Genomic DNA, 19730 nt, shown 5'->3' on the forward strand with positions numbered 1-19730 from the left:
GTACCCGCCCATAATCTCGTGCCCGCGCTTTTCCCTCTGCCGCCACTGTTATGCGCAAGCGCTGGCCATATGACCCACCTTACCTATTACCACGGGCACGAGATTATGGGCGGGTACTTGGATGACGCTGCAGATGACAATCACAGCGCCGCCCATAATCTCGCGCCTGCGGTAATAGGTGACGTGAGTTCATATGGCCAGCGCTTGCGCATAACGGTGGAGGCAGAGGGAAAAGCGCGGGCACGAGATTATGGGCGGGTACTTGGATGACACTGCTGATGACAATCACAGCGCTGCCCATAATCTCACGCCTGCGCAACACGTCACCAGCGGTCACACTTTGCACAGTGCTCAGTCCCGCGAGAGTGGCACTGGGCATGCACGAGACCTCGGGTGCACTGGGCGGCGTCCTCAGGTATGGAAATGAGCAATGGGGGACGGCGTAAAGTGGCAGGAGGGAGAATAACGGACGCAAGACAGCCCGCCCCCGTGACCATAAAAAACATTTGCATACAAAAAGGTAAGACTTTATAAAGTATTTATTTACGTCTCAAAGGGTGCAAAATAGCAACAGGAACCTTAAACTCGGGACTGCAGAACAGGAGAAGGACTTGGGTATTTTCGTTACAAATAAGCTGAGCAGCAGCTCTCAATGTCAAGCCGCAGCTGCTAAAGCAAACAAGATTTTAGGGTGTATAAAAAGAGAGATTAGATCCCGTGATCCCAACATATTGTTACCTGTCTATAAATCACTTGTAAGGCCAAATCTAGAATATGGATCCAGTTTTGGGATTCACATTTTGAAAAGAACATTCAGAAGTTAGAGTCAGTTCAAAAGCAGGCAACTAGACTACTACAAGGAATGGAGGTCTCCCATATGATGAGAGGTTGAAAAAATTAGATCTGTTTAACTTAGAAAAAAAGACGTCTCAGAGGAGATCTCATTAAGGCCTGTTTCAGATTAGTTAGTGATTCTGGTACGTATGTGCTTTTTTTTATACGTACCAGAATCATGGACATACGCAGACCCATTATAATCAGTGGGTCTGCGCACACATCAGTGATTTTTCACTAACCGTGTCTCCGTGAAGCGTACACGCGTGTCTGTGATTGCCGCACGGAGACAAGTCTGTTTTGTTTTTTTTTTGCATCACTGATATCCCACGGACCACACTATGGTGTGATCTGTGAAACACGTACCAGAAAAATACAGACATTGAAAATAAAAAGCATTTTCAACTCACCCGGCTCCACCGATGCTCTGTTCAGCCTCTGTTCTTTGCAGCTTCCTGGCCGGGTCATTATGGCATGCAAATTTATGAATGCAGCCAGAGCCGACCCGCAAGGTTCTGCAGAGGTGAAAGACAGCGGGGGCCAGATGCTGGAGAGTTCAGTACCATGGACAGCAGGAACTGGACAGGTGAGTTTATGTCCATATGAAACCACGGAGTACGGATCATGTATCACGGATTGCACATGGACAACACACGTGTGCCGTGAATCACACGGAGGAACATAGGTTTTTTTAACACGCCAGTGGAAAACGTCTGTGTTTTTCACTGACGTGTGAAACAAACCTTATATGTATAAATACATGTGTGGTCAATATAAAGGACTGGCACATGACTTATTCCTTCCAAAGACTATACTAAGGACCAGGGGGCATTCGCTGCGAGTGGAAGAAAAGTGATTCCGACAGCTAAATAGGAAAGGGTTCTTTACAGTTAGAGCAGTCAGACTGTGGAATGCCCTACCAGAAGAGGTAGTAATGGCAGATACTATAACTGCTTTTAAAAAGGGGCTGGATGATTTCCTCAGTAAACACAACATTGTTGGTTATAAATGACTTAATGACAAAATGTATAATTGGTGGAGAAAGGTTGATATAGATGGACCTACAGTTAGGTCCAGAAATATTTGGACAGTGACACAAGTTTTGTTATTTTAGCTGTTTACAAAAACATGTTCAGAGATACAATTATATATATAATATGGGCTGAAAGTGCACACTCCCAGCTGCAATATGAGAGTTTTCACATCCAAATCGGAGAAAGGGTTTAGGAATCATAGCTCTGTAATGCATAGCCTCCTCTTTTTCAAGGGACCAAAAGTAATTGGACAAGGGACTCTAAGGGCTGCAATTAACTCTGAAGGCGTCTCCCTCGTTAACCTGTAATCAATGAAGTAGTTAAAAGGTCTGGGGTTGATTACAGGTGTGTGGTTTTGCATTTGGAAGCTGTTGCTGAGACCAGACAACATGCGGTCTAAGGAACTCTCAATTGAGGTGAAGCAGAACATCCTGAGGCTGAAAAAAAAAAAAAATCCATCAGAGAGATAGCAGACATGCTTGGAGTAGCAAAATCAACAGTCGGGTACATTCTGAGAAAAAAGGAATTGACTGGTGAGCTTGGGAACTCAAAAAGGCCTGGACGTCCACGGATGACAACAGTGGTGGATGATCGCCGCATACTTTCTTTGGTGAAGAAGAACCCGTTCACAACATCAACTGAAGTCCAGAACACTCTCAGTGAAGTAGGTGTATCTGTTTCTAAGTCAACAGTAAAGAGAAGACTCCATGAAAGTAAATACAAAGGGTTCACATCTAGATGCAAACCATTCATCAATTCCAAAAATAGACAGGCCAGAGTTAAATTTGCTGAAAAACACCTCATGAAGCCAGCTCAGTTCTGGAAAAGTATTCTACGGACAGATGAGACCAAGATCAACCTGTACCAGAATGATGGGAAGAAAAAAGTTTGGAGAAGAAAGGGAACGGCACATGATCCAAGGCACACCACATCCTCTGTAAAACATGGTGGAGGCAACGTGATGGCATGGGCATGCATGGCTTTCAATGGCACTGGGTCACTTGTGTTTATTGATGACATAACAGCAGACAAGAGTAGCCGGATGAATTCTGAAGTGTACCGGGATATACTTTCAGCCCAGATTCAGCCAAATGACGCAAAGTTGATCGGACGGCGCTTCATAGTACAGATGGACAATGACCCCAAGCATACAGCCAAAGCTACCCAGGAGTTCATGAGTGCAAAAAAGTGGAACATTCTGCAATGACCAAGTCAATCACCAGATCTTAACCCAATTGAGCATGCATTTCACTTGCTCAAATCCAGACTTAAGACGGAAAGACCCACAAACAAGCAAGACCTGAAGGCTGCGGCTGTAAAGGCCTGGCAAAGCATTAAGAAGGAGGAAACCCAGCGTTTGGTGATGTCCATGGGTTCCAGACTTAAGGCAGTGATTGCCTCCAAAGGATTCGCAACAAAATATTGAAAATAAAAATATTTTGTTTGGGTTTGGTTTATTTGTCCAATTACTTTTGACCTCCTAAAATGTGGAGTGTTTGTAAAGAAATGTGTACAATTCCTACAATTTCTATCAGATATTTTTGTTCAAACCTTCAAATTAAACGTTACAATCTGCACTTGAATTCTGTTGTAGAGGTTTCATTTCAAATCTAATGTGGTGGCATGCAGAGCCCAACTCGCGAAAATTGTGTCACTGTCCAAATATTTCTGGACCTAACTATAGGTCTTTTTTCAACCTACGAGTGTAACTATGTAACATGACCTTTGTGCAAAGAGAGACAAGCTCACAGCAGAGCAGGTAAATAGTTGGTGTCCACCTACATGTATCTCTGTAGCCTAATAGTTAAAAAAAAAAAAAGCGTCGGATAAACCCTTTAATCTCTCCATCTTCTCCGCACTTTTATCCGATTCTTGTATATAAAGGAATCGAATTATAGTGAATGACACTCGGCTCAACACTCGAGTCTGATACATGAGAGAATATACAACAGTGTGAGCACGGTCTAAGGGAGAGGCCTGGAGAAACGTCTACCAGGACGCTTCAAATCTATAACACAGAGAGCGCCGGACCCCCGGGACTTAGCGCAGGTCAGGGAAATGGAGCTGTAAGGCGAAAAACATTAATATGAGGGTTGAATGACAAGTAATGCCTCCATAACTCCTCACAGATGGCAGCGCTGGTATGGGGCAGGTACTGGACTGTTCAGTAGACTCTCCTCTACAGCTCCAGTTGGTGGGAAACCTTAGCAATGAACGGTTGTGTTGTTACAGTGTAAAGAATGGATCCCTGAGCAGACGATAGGTCAATGTGATTTAGGCAACGTGCTGTCATTGAATTCTTGACAGCAGAAGGTGTCACCCCAAAGGAGATCCATCAGAGAACACAAGCGGTGTATGGTGATTGTGCTGATGTGCACTGTGCGTTGTTGGGCCAGTAGTAAGAATAAAGATGGTGACGGGGAACGTCTGACTTGTGTGACAAAGAAAGAGTTGGACGTCCTGTGACAGCAACCACGGAGTTACACATGGAAAACGTAGACTCAGGATGATGGTCGTGTCACTCAGAGAGAAATTGTAAGCACAATCGGCATTTCACAGGAACGTGTAGTCACATTATTGCTCTGCTTGGTTATGGGAAGATCTGTGCACGATGGCTGCCCCGGATGCTGACGTCTGACATGAAAGCCACAGACTGGACATTTACCAGGAAATCCTCTCACGTTACGAGAATGAAGGTGACGCCTTTCTGCATTCAATTGTGACCGGAGATGAAGCTTGTGTACACCACTACGGACCGGAGCCGAAACGTCCGTCCATGGAATATCAGCACAAAGGCTCGCCCCAGAAAAAGACATTCAAGACCCCGTCCTCAGCCGGGAAATCCTGGCCTCAGTGTTTGGGGCGCAGATGGCGTTATCCATGGGGATTTCCAACAACGCGGAGAAACAATCAATTCAGAGCGTTACATCACAACGCCGCCAACTGTGAAACGGCGACTAACATACACTGAGGAGCTGATCATGTGACCCTGACTCCTCCCCTCCATGTGACATCATCACAGGTCCTGGAAGCACAGAGCAGCCATATATCTAGTGTGCGGCTCTGCAGGTGGAGGTGTGTGGAGATTCCCCATTACTGGGGCAGGTGGCATTAACCCCTTCAACTCTGAGACTATTTGGGGCGGGGGAGGTTCCTCTCTCTGCTCCTCAGATATAATGGCGGCGGCTCTATCTGTCTCGGTCACATACGTTCTGCTGATATTCCGGCCTCTGTACTGGGAAATGTCGTCTCCATCTTGTTATATTCTCAGGGTTTTCCCTATAGAGAAAGAGATTTCTTGTATCTCCAGTAATTGTATTATTACAGCGGATTCTCTATGATGTTACAGCGTCATCTTCTCCCCATTCAGGTCCCTACAATATCGGATCCTCTCAGTGGAGATCTTCTATAGAAGAGAATTCTCCTGATTGCCCCGTGAAGGATGGATATGGACAGGGACAAGATGGCGGAGAGGATATTACACCTCACCCTAGAGATCCTCTTCCGGCTTACTGGAGAGGTGAGAGATTCTGATGACGTCACATTACATCATTCTTATCTATGGGAATAACAGATGGACAGAACTGGAGAGGTGAGGACTCTGGAAATGTCTGGAGTGAGATTTATTACTGTGTCTCCCCATAACCAGGATTACACAGTAGTGAAGAAGACCTCTAGTGAGCGCTGTCAGGCCCCTGTGTCTGAGGGATGGGGAAGACCCCTGAGCCCAATCACGGGGCCTCCACCTCACCCCCCGATACATGAGGACATCAATGACCAGAAGATCCTAGAACTCACCTACAAGATGATTGAGCTGCTGACTGGAGAGGTGACACTGCTGGGAATGCTGGGACATTATACAGTAACGCTATGAAGGGATCGGGGGTGACGGTATCATTGTATGTGTCAGGTTCCTATAAGGTGTCAGGACGTCACCGTCTATTTCTCCATGGAGGAGTGGGAGTATTTAGAAGGACACAAAGATCTGTACAAGGACATCATGATGGTCGTTCCCCAGCCCCTCACATCACCAGGTAATAGACAGGACTAAATACACACGGCCTATAATTATCTGTATGTAAGGAATGAATTCAGTCCCTGTATGTGTCTCCTCCAGGTCTATCCAGTAAGAGGACAACACCAGAGAGATGTCCCCGTCCTCTTCTCCCACAGGACTGTAAACAAGAAGACCCCAATGTTCCTCAGGATGTGTTTCCTCCAGCTCTATCCAGTAAGAGATATCTACTCATGTACTCTCTGCACTAATTTTGTGTTTACATTTTTAGACTTTCTGCTCTGTTTTGGGTTTTTTCAACTGTATTGTCTTTCCTTTTGTTTGTTTCTAGTGCCTTCTCTATGTTGTTATGAAGGCAACTCAAAGACCTGCAGAGGGTTCATAAATACCGTTTCCCTGAAAATTAAACATAGTCCAAAATTGACACTTACCACAATTTTATGGGATTTTTGAAGAATGCTTGAAATATAAGCCGTACTCCATAAATAAGCCCTAGTTACAGTCAGGGCCAGCGTTTGGAGGAGTCAAACTGCGCAAATTCTCAAGACCCTACTCTCTTAAAGACCCCATCAGTTGTATTCTGAGGTTGATTGTTTAAGGACCTTTGATGGCTTCAAAGTCATGTGACATGATGTAACCAAAGGTTTCTTAATTGCAGGAGTCTAAATGAACTTAAGAGAGGCTGACATACAGGACTGGTATTAGGGGAAAGAGGGAGCAAACTGGGCAATTTCACAGGACTCTCAATGTCCTAGGGGCCCCAGTGTTTATATGCCAGTTATAGGACTGCTTAAAGAAGTTGTCCAGTTACCAAAACTGATTTTTTTTTTTCTGATAAATCTTGCTAATATGTGCCCCTCAACACATCTATTATGTTTTTTCAGCAAAATTACCTTTCATTGTGCACTAGCAGCACATGCTCATTGCTGGCTCCAGCTCTGATGGGGTTAATCTCTCCTCTGACTTCCTGTGTTCAGTTCCTACAAGTCCCAGAATTCTTTGTGGCTTTAGGGCGGTGTCTGGCTTATCTAACACACCCACTGTGTCTAATACACCCACTCTGCTCCCACCCAAACCCTCCTCCCTGCCTCTTCCCAGTGGATGTGCACTCAGAGAAATCACAGATACAGCAGCTCTGCACAGCCAGGGGAAGAAAGTGTGTGCGCGTGTATATACAGTGTGTGTGTGCGTATATACAGTGTGTGTGTGTATATACAGTGTGTGAGTGAGTGTGTATGTGAGTGTGTATGTCATACTCACCTGTCTGCAGGGTCCCGGTGCCATGCTTGCTTCCAGCCCCTGTCTCGGTCCCGCCGCTCTGGCTGTGTGCAGTCTCCCCGGTGCATGCACGAAGCTTGCAGGACCTGGCCGTGGATCACCTGATGCAGTCACCTGACGCATCAGATGATCAATTCTCGCCGGCTTTTTCTTGCCCGGCCGGCTATCAGCTGATCCTGCCGTCAGGGGACTTCATCAGCTGATTACCGGCAGCTCCTGCAGTGATGGGCCAGGATCAGACTCCGCTGCAGGAGCTGCCAGTCATCAGCACAGACGTGAGTATTTTTTTTTTTTTTTTTTTTTTGCACTGATGCATCTGCTGATTGTATAATCGGCTTTTATACAATCAGCTGATGTGTGATGTGATTCACATCCTTTATCCTGACACATCATCTGATCGCTTTGCCTTCCTTCCAGCAAACCGATCAGATGATATTGGATCCAGATTGGACGGCGCGGGACCCTGACCCAGGATTACTGCGGAGGGGGGTTTATTTCAATAAATATGGAGTCACTAATTGTGTTGTGTTTTATTTCTAATAAAAATATTTTTCTGTGTGTTGTGTTTTTTTTTTTTTCTTATCATTACTAGAAATTCATGGTGGCCATGTCTAATATTGGCGTGACACCATGAATTTCGGGCTTAGGGCTAGCTGATAATATACAGCTAGTCCTAACTCCATTATTACCCGGCTAGCCACCCGGCATCAGGGCAGCTGGAAGAGTTGGATACAGCGCCAGAAGATGGCGCTTCTATGAAAGCGCCATTTTCTGGGGTGGCTGCGGACTGCAATTCGCAGTGGGGGTGCCCAGAAAGCATGGGCACCCTTCACTGTGGATTCCAATCCCCAGCTGCCTAGTTGTACCCGGCTGGACACCAAAATTAGGCGAAGCTCACGTCATTTTTTTTTAAATTATTTCATGAAATTCATGAAATAATTAAAAAAAAAAAAGGGCTTCTCTATATTTTTGGTTCCCAGCCGAATACAACTAGGCAGCTGGGGGTTGGGGGCAGCCCGTACCTGCCTGCTGTACCCGGCTAGCATACAAAAATATGGCGAAGCCCACGTCATTTTTTTTTTCTTTTTGGGTAAAAAACTGCATACAGTCCTGGATGGAGGATGCTGAGCCTTGTAGTTCTGCAGCTGCTGTCTGCTCTCCTGCATACAATGAACATTTTGAATAAGGAAATGACATCAGACCTTTTTTATTTTTTTCATCAACAATCTTTAATGGCATTGTGCACTGATTAAAAACGCAGTGAGCAAAAACGCAGCAAAAAAGGCACCAAATCGCGGCAAAAACGTGACATGCAGCATCCAGTCACCTGCACTACAAGTGCCAGAGTGGAGAAAGATAGTGACATGCAGCACACTATGTGTCAGAGCAGAGCATGTCACTGTCTCCACTCCGCTGACCTCACAGCCCGTACACGCTGCGATGGATGCAGGGGGACACAGAACAAGTAATCGGCCGACACTGGAGTCATCTGATTACTTGGGATGAATTGAGCAGTAAAATGCTCTGGTGCTCGATGGGCGAAGCCCATGCCGTTTTTTTTAAAAAAAAATTAATTAAAAATAAAAAAAAAAAAATCACATTGTTTGTGGGCTCCCGCTGCATTTTCTGTTGCTAAGGGTAACCAAAGCAGCTACTGGCTGCTAGCCCCCGCTGCTTGGTGTTACTTTCACTGGCAATAGAAATGCAGGGAAGCATTTTTTTTTTTTTTTTTATAAAGGTTTTTCCCTGAAAACGTTTTTAAGAAAATGACGTGGGCTTCGCCATATTTTTGTATGCTAGCCAGGTACAGCAGGCAGCTACGGGCTGCCCCCAACCCCCAGCTGCCTAGTTGTACCCGGCTGGGAACCAAAAATATAGAGAAGCCCTTTTTTTTTTTTTTATTTCATGAATTTCATGAAATAATTAAAAAAAAAAATGACATGGGCTTCGCCGAATTTTTGAGTCCAGCCAGGTACAACTAGGCAGCTGGGGATTGGAATCCGCAGTGAAGGGTGCCCAAACTTTCTGGGCCCCCCGCTGCGAATTGCAGTCCACAGCCGCCCCAGAAAATGGCGCTTTTATAGAAGCGCCATCTTCTGGCGCTGTATCCAACTCTTCCAGTGGCCCTGGTGGCAGGTGGCACGCTGGGTAATAAGGGGTTAATACCAGCTATGTTTTACCCGCTGGTATAAAGCCCGAGATTCTAAATGTCAGGCCAAGGTTGACCTGGGCATTAAGAATCTCCAATAAAGGGTTAAAAAAAAAAAGACCACACAGAGAAAAATACTTTATTAGAAATAAATACACCGACACAGTAGGGACTCCATGTTTATTACTCCCTCTCACCCCTCCACGATGGAGAGATTTCTGTACTGACCATGCCAGGAGAGAGCGAGGGAAAAGAGAGCGAGCGAGGGGGGGGAGGAAAAGAAAGCGAGCGGGGGGGGGAAGAGAGCGAGCGGGGGGGGGGAAAGAGAGCGAGCGGGGGGGGGAAGAGAGCGAGTGGGGGGGAGAAGAGAGCGAGGGGGGAGGAAAAGAGAGCGAGGGGGGAGGAAAAGAGAGCGAGGGGGGAGGAAAACTGAGCGAGGGGGGGGAAGAGAGCGAGGGGGGGGAAAAGAGAGCAAGGGGGGAAAAGAGAGCGAGGGGGGAGGAAAAAAAGAGAGCGCGGGAGGAAAAAAAGAGAGCGCGGGAGGAAAAAAAGGGAGCGCGGGAGGAAAAAAAGAGAGCGCGGGAGGAAAAAAAGAGCGCAGGGGGGAGGAAAAAGAGAGCGCAGGGGGGAGGAAAAGAGAGCGCAGGGGGGAGGAAAAGAGAGCGAGGGGGGGGGAAAGAGAGCGAGGGGGGAGGAAAAGAGAGCGAGGGGTGAGGAAAAAAGAGCGAGGGGGAAGGAAAAGAGAGCGCAGGGGGGAGGAAAAGAGAGCGAGGGGGGAAGAGAGCAAGGGAAAAAAAGAGAGGGGAGGGGAGAGAGGGATAAGAGGGGAGAGAGGGATAAGAGGGGGGCAGAGAAGAGGGGGAAGAGGGGAGGGGGAGAAGAGTGGGGGGAGAGAAGAGAGTGGGGAAAGAACAGGGGGGGGGGTCAGAGGTGCTCTGTCACCAACTGTCTCCACTCTGTGACTTGTGGTGCAGGTGACAGAGTGCAGACAGTTGGTCCCATGCAGCAGGACAGGTGGCAGAGCACAGCGGTGACATGCCTGTCAGTGTCTTGCTGCTGGGAGGAGCAGATGATCACACTGCCCGACACCGGCCGCTCTCCTGACATCGCAGCAGAGCGGGCGGGTGGACAGTGTGAGCACATACTTACGTGCAGGGGGGATTCAGCTAAAGACCCCCCCTGTACTGCACACTGGCGCCCCGTGCCTCAGCCTCTCTGCAGGACGCCGGCTCCACAGTGACGTCCTCCGGCTCCTCCCCTCGATGCTGGGCTGTGACGTGCGGTAGTCACCGCCCACAGCCCTGTCACTCAATCTGAGTGGCGCCGGCATCCTGTGACGTACCCGTCTTGTTTGAGAGCCCGGAAATGCCGGGACGTCAGAGGATGCCGGTGGCCACAGCTCCAGGGGGTCATGTGACCGGCACTGAGCGTGCAGGATAGCGCCGCTCAGTGCCAGAACTGGAAACAGAAGGCAATGGAGAAGACGCCTAGAAAGGTAAGTATAGCTCATACAGAAAATAAAAAAAATGGGTGAACCACCCCTTTAAGGACCTTTTTGACATCACATCATGTGACCAAAGGTCTCAATTGCAGGAGTGTAAAGCTAAAAAGGAGACAGGCTGGTGTGTTTGTGTTTACGCCAATTTTAACCAGCTTTGCCAAAATGGGCAGAGCTTGGCCAGAAGGGTATGATGCCACCGCTTCTCTAATTCGTAACAAACTATGGCGTTCCCTATGCCAGAAATCTCATTCCAGTCCATGATGTTATTTTTCAGTGTACATCGTCAGTCTTGATGAATTGGAGCCCAAATGTTTATCTGAACAGACAGCAAGACCCTGCTACCTGCTTTAGTTACAAAGGCTAAGGATAGGCCATGAATATTATAGTCCCGGACAACCCCGTTAAATTTCCAGCATCTGCCTTTAACTATTTTATTTTCATTTTTGAAAAAAATCTCTTTTAAATTGTCTATGTTGTGGATCAATGTCACAGAGATGTTTGCAGGTTATTCAACTGTCATGGCGGTGTCAGGATCTTTGGAAACTACATTCTGCCTGCTAACTTCTCTGATGTCTGTGAGCAGTGCAGGGAGACGCAAGCATCGAACCACAGACTTAAGGCCGCTTTACACGCTGTGATCTTGCTAGTGAGATCGCTAGCGTGCATACCTGCCCCCATCGTTTGTGCGTCTCGGGCATATCGCTGCCCGTGGCGCACAAAATCGCACGGACCCGTCACACTACTTACCTACATAGCGACGTCGCTGTGACCGGCGAACCGCCTCCTTTCTAAGGTGGTGGTTCGTTCGGCATCACAGCGATGTCACTAAGCGGCCGCCCAATCAAAGCGGAGGGGCGGAGATGAGCGGGACGTAACATCCCGACCACTTCTTTCCTTCGTCATTGCTGGTGGGACGCAGGTAAGGTGAGGTTCCTCATTCCTGCGGTGTCACACGTAGCGATGTGTGCTGCCGCAGGAACGGCGAACAACATCGTAGCTGCAGCAGTAACTATAATTGAGATTAGGGGGGCATGTCACCGATTAGCGATTTTGCACGTTTTTGCAACGATTGAAAATCTCTAATAGGTTTCACACGCAACGACTTGCTAACGCGGCCGGATGTGCGTCACAAAATCCGTGACACCAATGACATCGCTTTAGCGATGTCGTAGCGTGTAAAGCCACCTTTAGGCAGGCTAGCAAAACTTAATTTCTGCTCGGCTGCTATTTAGTATCTTTGATTATGTGCTGTGGGGAGTCAGTATCATTCGCTCCCCTCCTGTATATGCTGGCTGGACTGTTCCATTAATGCCAGCTATTGTTTACCTATGGTCTGGTGAGGTGTTGTGATACAGACTAACGGGTGGTTGTTGTGCATTATTGCTGTGAGCGGTTGTGGTGTTAACCCTTGTTGTCCTTTTGTTTCTGCTTTTCTGCCCTTGATTTTCTCCTTAGGCGGGCTTTGCACACTGCGACATCGCAGGTGTGATGTCGGTGGGGTCAAATTGAAAATGACGCACTTTCGGCATCGCATGCGACATCGCAGTGTGTAAAGTCTCGATGATACGATTAACGAGCGCAAAATCGTCGTAATCGTATCATCGGTGCAGCGTCGGCGTAATTCATAATTACGCTGACGCGACAGTCCGATGTTGTTCCTCGCTCCTGCGGCAGCACACATCGCTGTGTGTGAAGCCGCAGGAGCGAGGAACATCTCCTACCGGGGTCACTGCGGCTTCCGTAGGTTATGCGGAAGGAAGGAGGTGGGCAGGATGTTTACATCCTGCTCATCTCCGCCCCTCCGCTCCGATTGGCCGCCTGCCGTGTGACGTCACAGTGACGCCGCACGACCCGCCCCCTTAACAAGGAGGCGGGTCGCCGGCCACAGGGACGTCGCACGGCAGGTGAGTGTGTGTGTGAAGCTGGCGTAGCGATACTTTTCGCTACGCCAGCTATCACCACATATCGCTGCTGCGACGGGGGCGGGGACTATCGCACTCGGCATCGCAGCATCGGCCTGCGATGTCGTAGTGTGCAAAGCCCGCCTTAGTCTCTCACTTTTTATTTCTGTGAGTTTGCAGTGTGTCTGAGTGTTAGTTTTCCCATCTGTCTTAATCTGTTTCCATTATACTTCTGCCTCTTCCTTCCCTGGGGGCTCACAGATTAGATCTAGTCAGGAGAATGGTAAGGTACTGGACTCCGGCATCTCCACCTTCAGGGGTAATCCACAGAGCAACCTAGCATGAGGGACAGTATAGGAGCCCACTGTCCCTTCTTATCCTGCAGTCATATTGTGACAATCAGTCAGATTATTTACTGTAGCACATTCCAGAGAACTGGTGCTACTGGAGAGATTTCTTGGAGACAGGAATGGGAGATCCAAATTAACAAAGATGTAACTCTTAAGGCCCCGTTCCACGCAACGACGTATCTAACGATATATCGCCAGGGTCACGGATTCCGTGACGCACATTCGGGATCGTTAGCGATGTCGTTGCGTGTGACATCAACGAGCGGCCGTTAACGATGGAAAATACTCACCAAATCGTCCATCGTTGACACGTCGTTCATTTTCAAAAAATCGTTGATTGTTGAGGACACAGGTTGTTAGTCGTTCCCAAGGCAGCACACATCGCTATGTGTGACACCTCGGGAACGACGAACTATAGCTTACCTGCGGCTGCGGGCAATGAGCAAGGAAGGAGGTGGGCGGGATGTTACAGCCGCTCATCTCCACCCCTCCGCTTCTATTGGGCAGCCGATCAGTGACGCCGCTGTGACGCCGCACGAACCACCCCCTTATAAAGGAGGTGCTTCGCCGGCCACAGCGACGTGGCTAGGCAGGTAAGTCCGTGTGACGGCTGCTAACGATATTGTACACCACGGGCAGCGATTTGCCCGTGACGCACAAATGACGGGGGCGGGTACGCTCGCTAGCGATATCGCTGCGTGTAAAGCACCCTTTAGATGTCAAAATTGGACAACAGATTCAGAATAATTTTTTCCTAATTTAATTTCTGATGTTATGGTTTAAAAAATAAATGTACTTTCAAGATATCATTAAAATGTAATAACAGTGTTTATTTTTAGCAGAATACTGTATCAGGAGTTCAGATGGACATCTAATATCTTCAGAAATTATAACAGATGATGAAGGTATCACACATGATACATATGTAGAGCATGCTGTTGTCCCGGATATACCTCCAGTCCTTCCTCGGAAAGCTCTATCATCTGATCTTTTCAAACCAGTCCAAAATTCCGATCATCAAAAAACTCACACTGGGGAGAAGCCATTTTCATGTTCAAAATGTGGGAAATGTTTTATTCAGAAATCAGATCTTTTTAAACATCAAAGATCTCACACAGGGGAAAAGCCATTTTCATGTTCAGAGTGTGGAAAATGTTTTATTCAGAAATCCTACCTTGTTAGACATCAGAAAATTCACACAGGGGAGAAGCCATTTTCATGTTCACAGTGTGGAAAATATTTTCCTCGGAAATCAGAACTTGTTGGGCATCAAAGATTTCACACCGGGGAGAAACCATTTTCATGTTCAGAGTGTAGAAAATGTTTTATTCAGAAATCAGACCTTATTAGACATCAGAAAATTCACACAGGGGAGAAGCCATTTTCATGTTCAGAGTGTGGGAAATGTTTTATTCGGAAATCACATTTTGATACACATCAGAAAAATCACACAGGGGTGAAGCCATTTTCATGTTCAGAATGTGGGAAATGTTTTAATTGGAAATCAGAACTTGTTGTGCATGAAAGATGTCACACAGGGGAGAAGCCATTTTCATGTTCAGAATGTGGGAAATGTTTTATTCAGAGATCACATTTTGTTAGACATCAGAAAAATCACACAGGGGTGAAGCCATTTTCATGTTCAGTATGTGGGAAATGTTTTTATTGGAAATCAGAACTTGTTGTGCATGAAAGATGTCACACAGGGGAGAAGCCATTTTCATGTTCAGAATGTTGGAAATGTTTTATTCGGAAATCAGAACTTGTTGAGCATCATAGATCTCACACAGGTGAGAAGCCATTTTCATGTTCAAAGTGTGGGAAATGTTTTATTCGGAAATTTGAACTTGTTGTGCATGAAAGATGTCACACAGGGGAGAAGCCATTTTCATGTTCAGAATGTGAGAAATGTTTTATTCGGAAATCAGATCTTGTTGAGCATCAAAGAATTCACACAGGGGAGAGGCCATTTTCATGTTCAGAGTGTGAGAAATGTTTTATTCAGAGATCAGATCTTGTTAGGCATCAAAGATCTCACACAGGGGAGAAGCCGTTTTTATGTCCAGAATGTGGTAAATGTTTTACTAGGAAATCATATCTTGTTTACCATCAAAATAATCACACAAAATAAACCATTTTTATGTTCTGAATGTGGAAAATGTTATTCTTAGAAACCAAATCTTGTTAAAATGTGAAGAGCCACAAGGGGAAAGAACCTTTTTCATGTTGTGAATAATTGAAATGTTTAACTGGTAAATCTTGCCGACTTCAGAAAACCAACAGAGCGGAACAGCCATTTTTGCTTTCAGAATTTGCCAAAATTTTTTTATCATTAATCAGGTTCTGTTGTCAGATGAGTCACACGGGAGAAGCCATCATGATGTACCATAATTCAAATGGTTTTATCCAAAAATTGGCTACAATTGTTCAAGTAAGAATTGGTGAGGGAAAGAACCATTTTTTCTCTTTTTAAACTTAAAGTATTTTTCAGACAATAAGAGGCACCTAGGTTCTGAAGAAGGGACATAGGGAAAAAGATTGAAGCAAACAAATGTGGTCATGATGCACTGTTATGGGGGGGTCTGCTGCTGACACTGTTAAGGGGGTAATATCCCCCAATCTCTAGCGCAATGTGTTTGATGACTTTCCCTTTAAATAGTGCTTATCACAAATCTGTGGCTGTCTTTTTTATTTACTAAAGCAGTGAAGAGCCACAGATTATTGAATTTTCCATTACCAAAACTTTTGGAAGTGTCCCTAATGTCCCCCAAAATTAACTTCCAGGGTGTGAGATCCCACAACCCTCAGAGATCACTCTCACCATGAAAGAGTGAGCTCTACGACTCCAGCTCTGCGGCATCCTTCTTAAGCAGTTCAGTAAAACCTTAAAAAAGTATGTGACAGCGCTGGATTAGTTGAGAGAGCAATTTCTCATTCTTAGAGCAGCCGCAGAGATTTGTGGGATCCCGCTCTGCACACTGAGATCACACAAACTAGAAGTTCGGGCTCGACTTTGCTAGTAAGTTGGGTATTTCGAGAGCCTTTAGGAACATTTGTGAAATGTTTTGATACTGGAGTATATTTACATGATTAACTAATCTCAGGTTGCCCACTGCTTTAGTTACTAAAAAGTGCAGCCCCAGATTGGAGATAGGAACTTTGAAGTATATCATATTGTATATAATTGCATTTCAAAACTTGTTGTTTTGTTAATAAATGCTTGTAAATATAGATTGTTCATGCCTTTCTTTTTCTATTGTCTAGATGTGATGATTTTGTCTCAGAACCTCTGGAGTTGAGGTAGAGCTGTAGACATTTTGCACAAAAATAGTGAGGGGATGTCACGGATATGTCACGGCCAGGTGATAATCCAGTAGCAGAAGTGTTGGAAAATCCCAGAAATTTGCAGCATGTGTTGTTATCTGACAGTTCTTTGTTTCTGCAACAGCGGACTCCATGACCCTGGGAAACTGTCAGTTTTTCCTCTCAGTTGCGAGCTTCTGACTTCTTTTATAAACCTTAGCCTGGGGTGCTACGGGTGCGGTTTATAGTTGTTCCTGGCTGTGGTCTGCTGCGGGTGTCTCATCTTGTTATTCCAGATACTTCTGTGGTTACTGAGATAAGTGTTTGACTTTTGCTATGTACCTGGGCTCAGGTGGTAGTAATGGTATTTCCTCTCTATTGCTTCCTTTGTCACCCTTAGCGTTAGTGGTGTTGATGAAGAGCTCATATCCATCATCCTTACTTATCCCCTGATCAGGGTTTGCCTAGGGTGAGGTATTCCTGCTTGGTGACAGGTGCAGAACCTTTATAGGGTTAAGGAGGGCAGTGAGGGTGAGCTGCACGTTATTGTCACCACTTCCCCCTTTCCCTACTAATAGGGCATTCTTTTCCCCTTCCCTTTTGTATTGTATTATACAGCTGGTATAGCTTCTATCCCCAGCCGTGACGGGAGAATTGAAACGCACTATGCATCCTAGATATGTGGAAGTTGTAAAGGCACTCTAGTCTCTATTCATAAAAGCTTTTATGCCACAAAAATTGTCACACAAGCTTTGAAAAGTCTAAAAAATTTGGATCAATTCATAGTTGTGGCAAAGTTTGTTGGCTTTTGGCATTTTCAAACCAAAATTGGAAGAGCTTGGGTGGGTGGAACGGCGAAGTGACAGCACAGCTCCTTTAATTCATGACGAGCTGTGGTGTTCCCTATGCCAGAGATCTCACTCAAGTCCCTGATGGGAGTAATGTTTCTAGCATGGTACAAGGAGGCACATGCCACTCGTGAAACGCTCCAGATTCATGAAGAGGCATGCACCACTTCATGAATAAGGAGTGATCCCCGCACAAATTGGGCTATTTATGTTATAAAAATGATCCCTTTACAAAGAATAATTGTTATATTATGTATATAATTGGTGGGTGGATGTGATTGAATCCACCTGTTACCTCATGTATTTGCTATATGGAAAATGAATTTTAAATATTGTTTGTTTGTTCAAAAATAAAATTTAGGTTTTTTTATACCTGAATAAGTCTCCTATACGTGTTTTTTAGCACAAAGTATTTAGTTAAAGAATAATTGTTATACAAAAAACCAAAGGGATTTTATCTGTCTGATATCCATGTGGTTATTTTTTTGATGGGTCTACCCTCAAATAGACATGAGTGGAACTGTTAGAGTTCGGGTTTGGCTTTTTTTGGACCTTAGATAAAGTTCAGTTCGGGACCTGGACTTGACCTGAACCCCAATGGAAGTCACTGATTGGCTATTTAGGTCTCATAAACAGAGCATTTCCTGGGGAGTGAAGTCGGGGTTTACACACTACATCCTATAACAGTGATGGGCAACCTTTTCAGCTCGATGTGTCAAAATTCGGCAAAAAAACAAGCATAAATCGAGTGGTGTGTCACTTTGCGAAAAAACACCAGAATTTGGCGACCCCCCCCCACCAGCAGCAGCACTATCATGCACAAAACCCCCCCAGCACCAAGAGCCCACCTCGAGCAGCAAATTCCCCGCCAGAACAACTAGCACCAACCTCAGTAACACTAACCCCCATGAGCAACAGCACCATGCACAAACCCCCCAGCATCAAGAGTCCACCTCCAGCAGCATAATCCCCTCCCAGAGCAACTAGCACCCAACCGAGTAACACAAACCCCCCACCAGCAGCAGCACCATGCATAACCCCCCCCCAACATCAAGAGCCCACCTCCAGCAGAATCCCCCCACACAAAAAAACAAGCGCCCACCTCAGTTTACTCATCATCAGGTCCACAGGGCACAGCTAGAACGACTGCAGCACGAGCACAGGCTGCACGCACGTCCGCCCGCTGTCAGGCCGCACGCACGCCACTGCTAGCCAATAGGGGAGGCCTGGCGAGACATGGATGGCAGGAAGCTGGGGAATTTTTACACGGCTGCAGGCGGCTGCGTGTCAGTGCAAATGGCTACGCGTGTCAGTGACACGCGTGTCATAGGTTCACCATCACTGTCCTATAACAATGTTTTTACCCCCGGTGAAAGCCATTCAAACACTGCAAGCGGCTCGCACTGTGCTGAACACTGAGTGTACCCGAGCACAGCGATGCTAGATCGAGCGGTTAGGATACATAAAGCACCCAAACTCTGAGCTCAAACACTGATTTATTTTATTTTTATAAAGTCTGTGTTCTATACAAACTTTAATGTTCAGGTTCGCTCATCTCTGTCCATTAACCTTTATTACAGTTTGGATTATGGGTGTAGAAGAGTCTAGATCAGAAAGGGGTCTATCTCTTGGTGTGGTGGTGTTTAATGAATTTAATGGGATACTGTCACTAAGTGTTATCCCTTAATTTCAACATCAGGATAATATAAAGTATAAAGACAGTTTCACATTAGGTACAGGGAAGTACCAAGCAAACGGCGAAAGGGAAGGGAAACCCTGTGTAGGGAAGGGGGAGATGAGAGCCCTGACCAAGCCTACCAGTGGGCCTGGTGAGGGGTTTCCTCACTGCCCTAGATAGGTTCCGCACCTATGCACCGAGCCGGATACCGGACCCTAGGCTTACCCTGATCTGGGCCCTAGGTAGGGAGCGGATGGGATGAGCTCTCTGTCAACTTCACTAGCCACTAAAGGACACACAGGGATAAGAAACAAGGGGAAACAATATACAACTTATCTCTAGACGACTCAGTAAGAAGTTCAGTAAAGAGCAACAACTATCCTACTGATGAGTGCAAGCCGCCTGCTTGCATCCAGACCTTGTGAAGGAACTGAATAATATCACCTGCACAAGTCCAAGGAAAATGAGTGCATTTAAACCCAAGGGGAAATACAGATGATTAGCAGCTGAAGGGAAGAGGAGCTCTCTTGGGTCCTAAAGGGAAAAGGATGAAAACCCAATAGAGAAGATTCCTAGTACACTGAATACTGACAGCAGGAAAAATAGAAAGTCAGGGAGCATTTTGCACAGCCAAACGCTGTGACCTTCTATCGCCAGACACCACAAGACTGTCTCTCACCCATGACGCAGAGGGACTCTGAGTCCAATGATGTGTCACTTACTGGGCTGCTTGCTGTAGTTTTCATAAAATCACTATTATCACTAGGGGATTATCACTAGAGAACTAGTAAACTGCTGCTATGTATCCTCTAGCTCCATAAGCTATGTATAACCCCGTC

General features: G+C 46.2%; 1 protein-coding gene across 1 annotated transcript in view; it reads left to right on the forward strand.

The window, feature by feature from the left end:
- The first annotated feature begins 11329 nt into the window (after positions 1–11329).
- Positions 11330–19730, forward strand: part of LOC142313111 (uncharacterized) — an 84009-nt gene continuing 75608 nt past the window's right edge. Inside the window, exons 1-2 of the mRNA XM_075352096.1 lie at positions 11330–11386; positions 13889–15122. Of these exons, the coding sequence (XP_075208211.1) occupies positions 11330–11386; positions 13889–15122 (1291 nt within the window). The remainder of the gene's footprint in view (positions 11387–13888; positions 15123–19730) is intronic.

This window comes from Anomaloglossus baeobatrachus, chromosome 5 (assembly GCF_048569485.1).
Source record: "Anomaloglossus baeobatrachus isolate aAnoBae1 chromosome 5, aAnoBae1.hap1, whole genome shotgun sequence".
NCBI classification, from domain to species: domain Eukaryota; kingdom Metazoa; phylum Chordata; class Amphibia; order Anura; family Aromobatidae; genus Anomaloglossus; species Anomaloglossus baeobatrachus.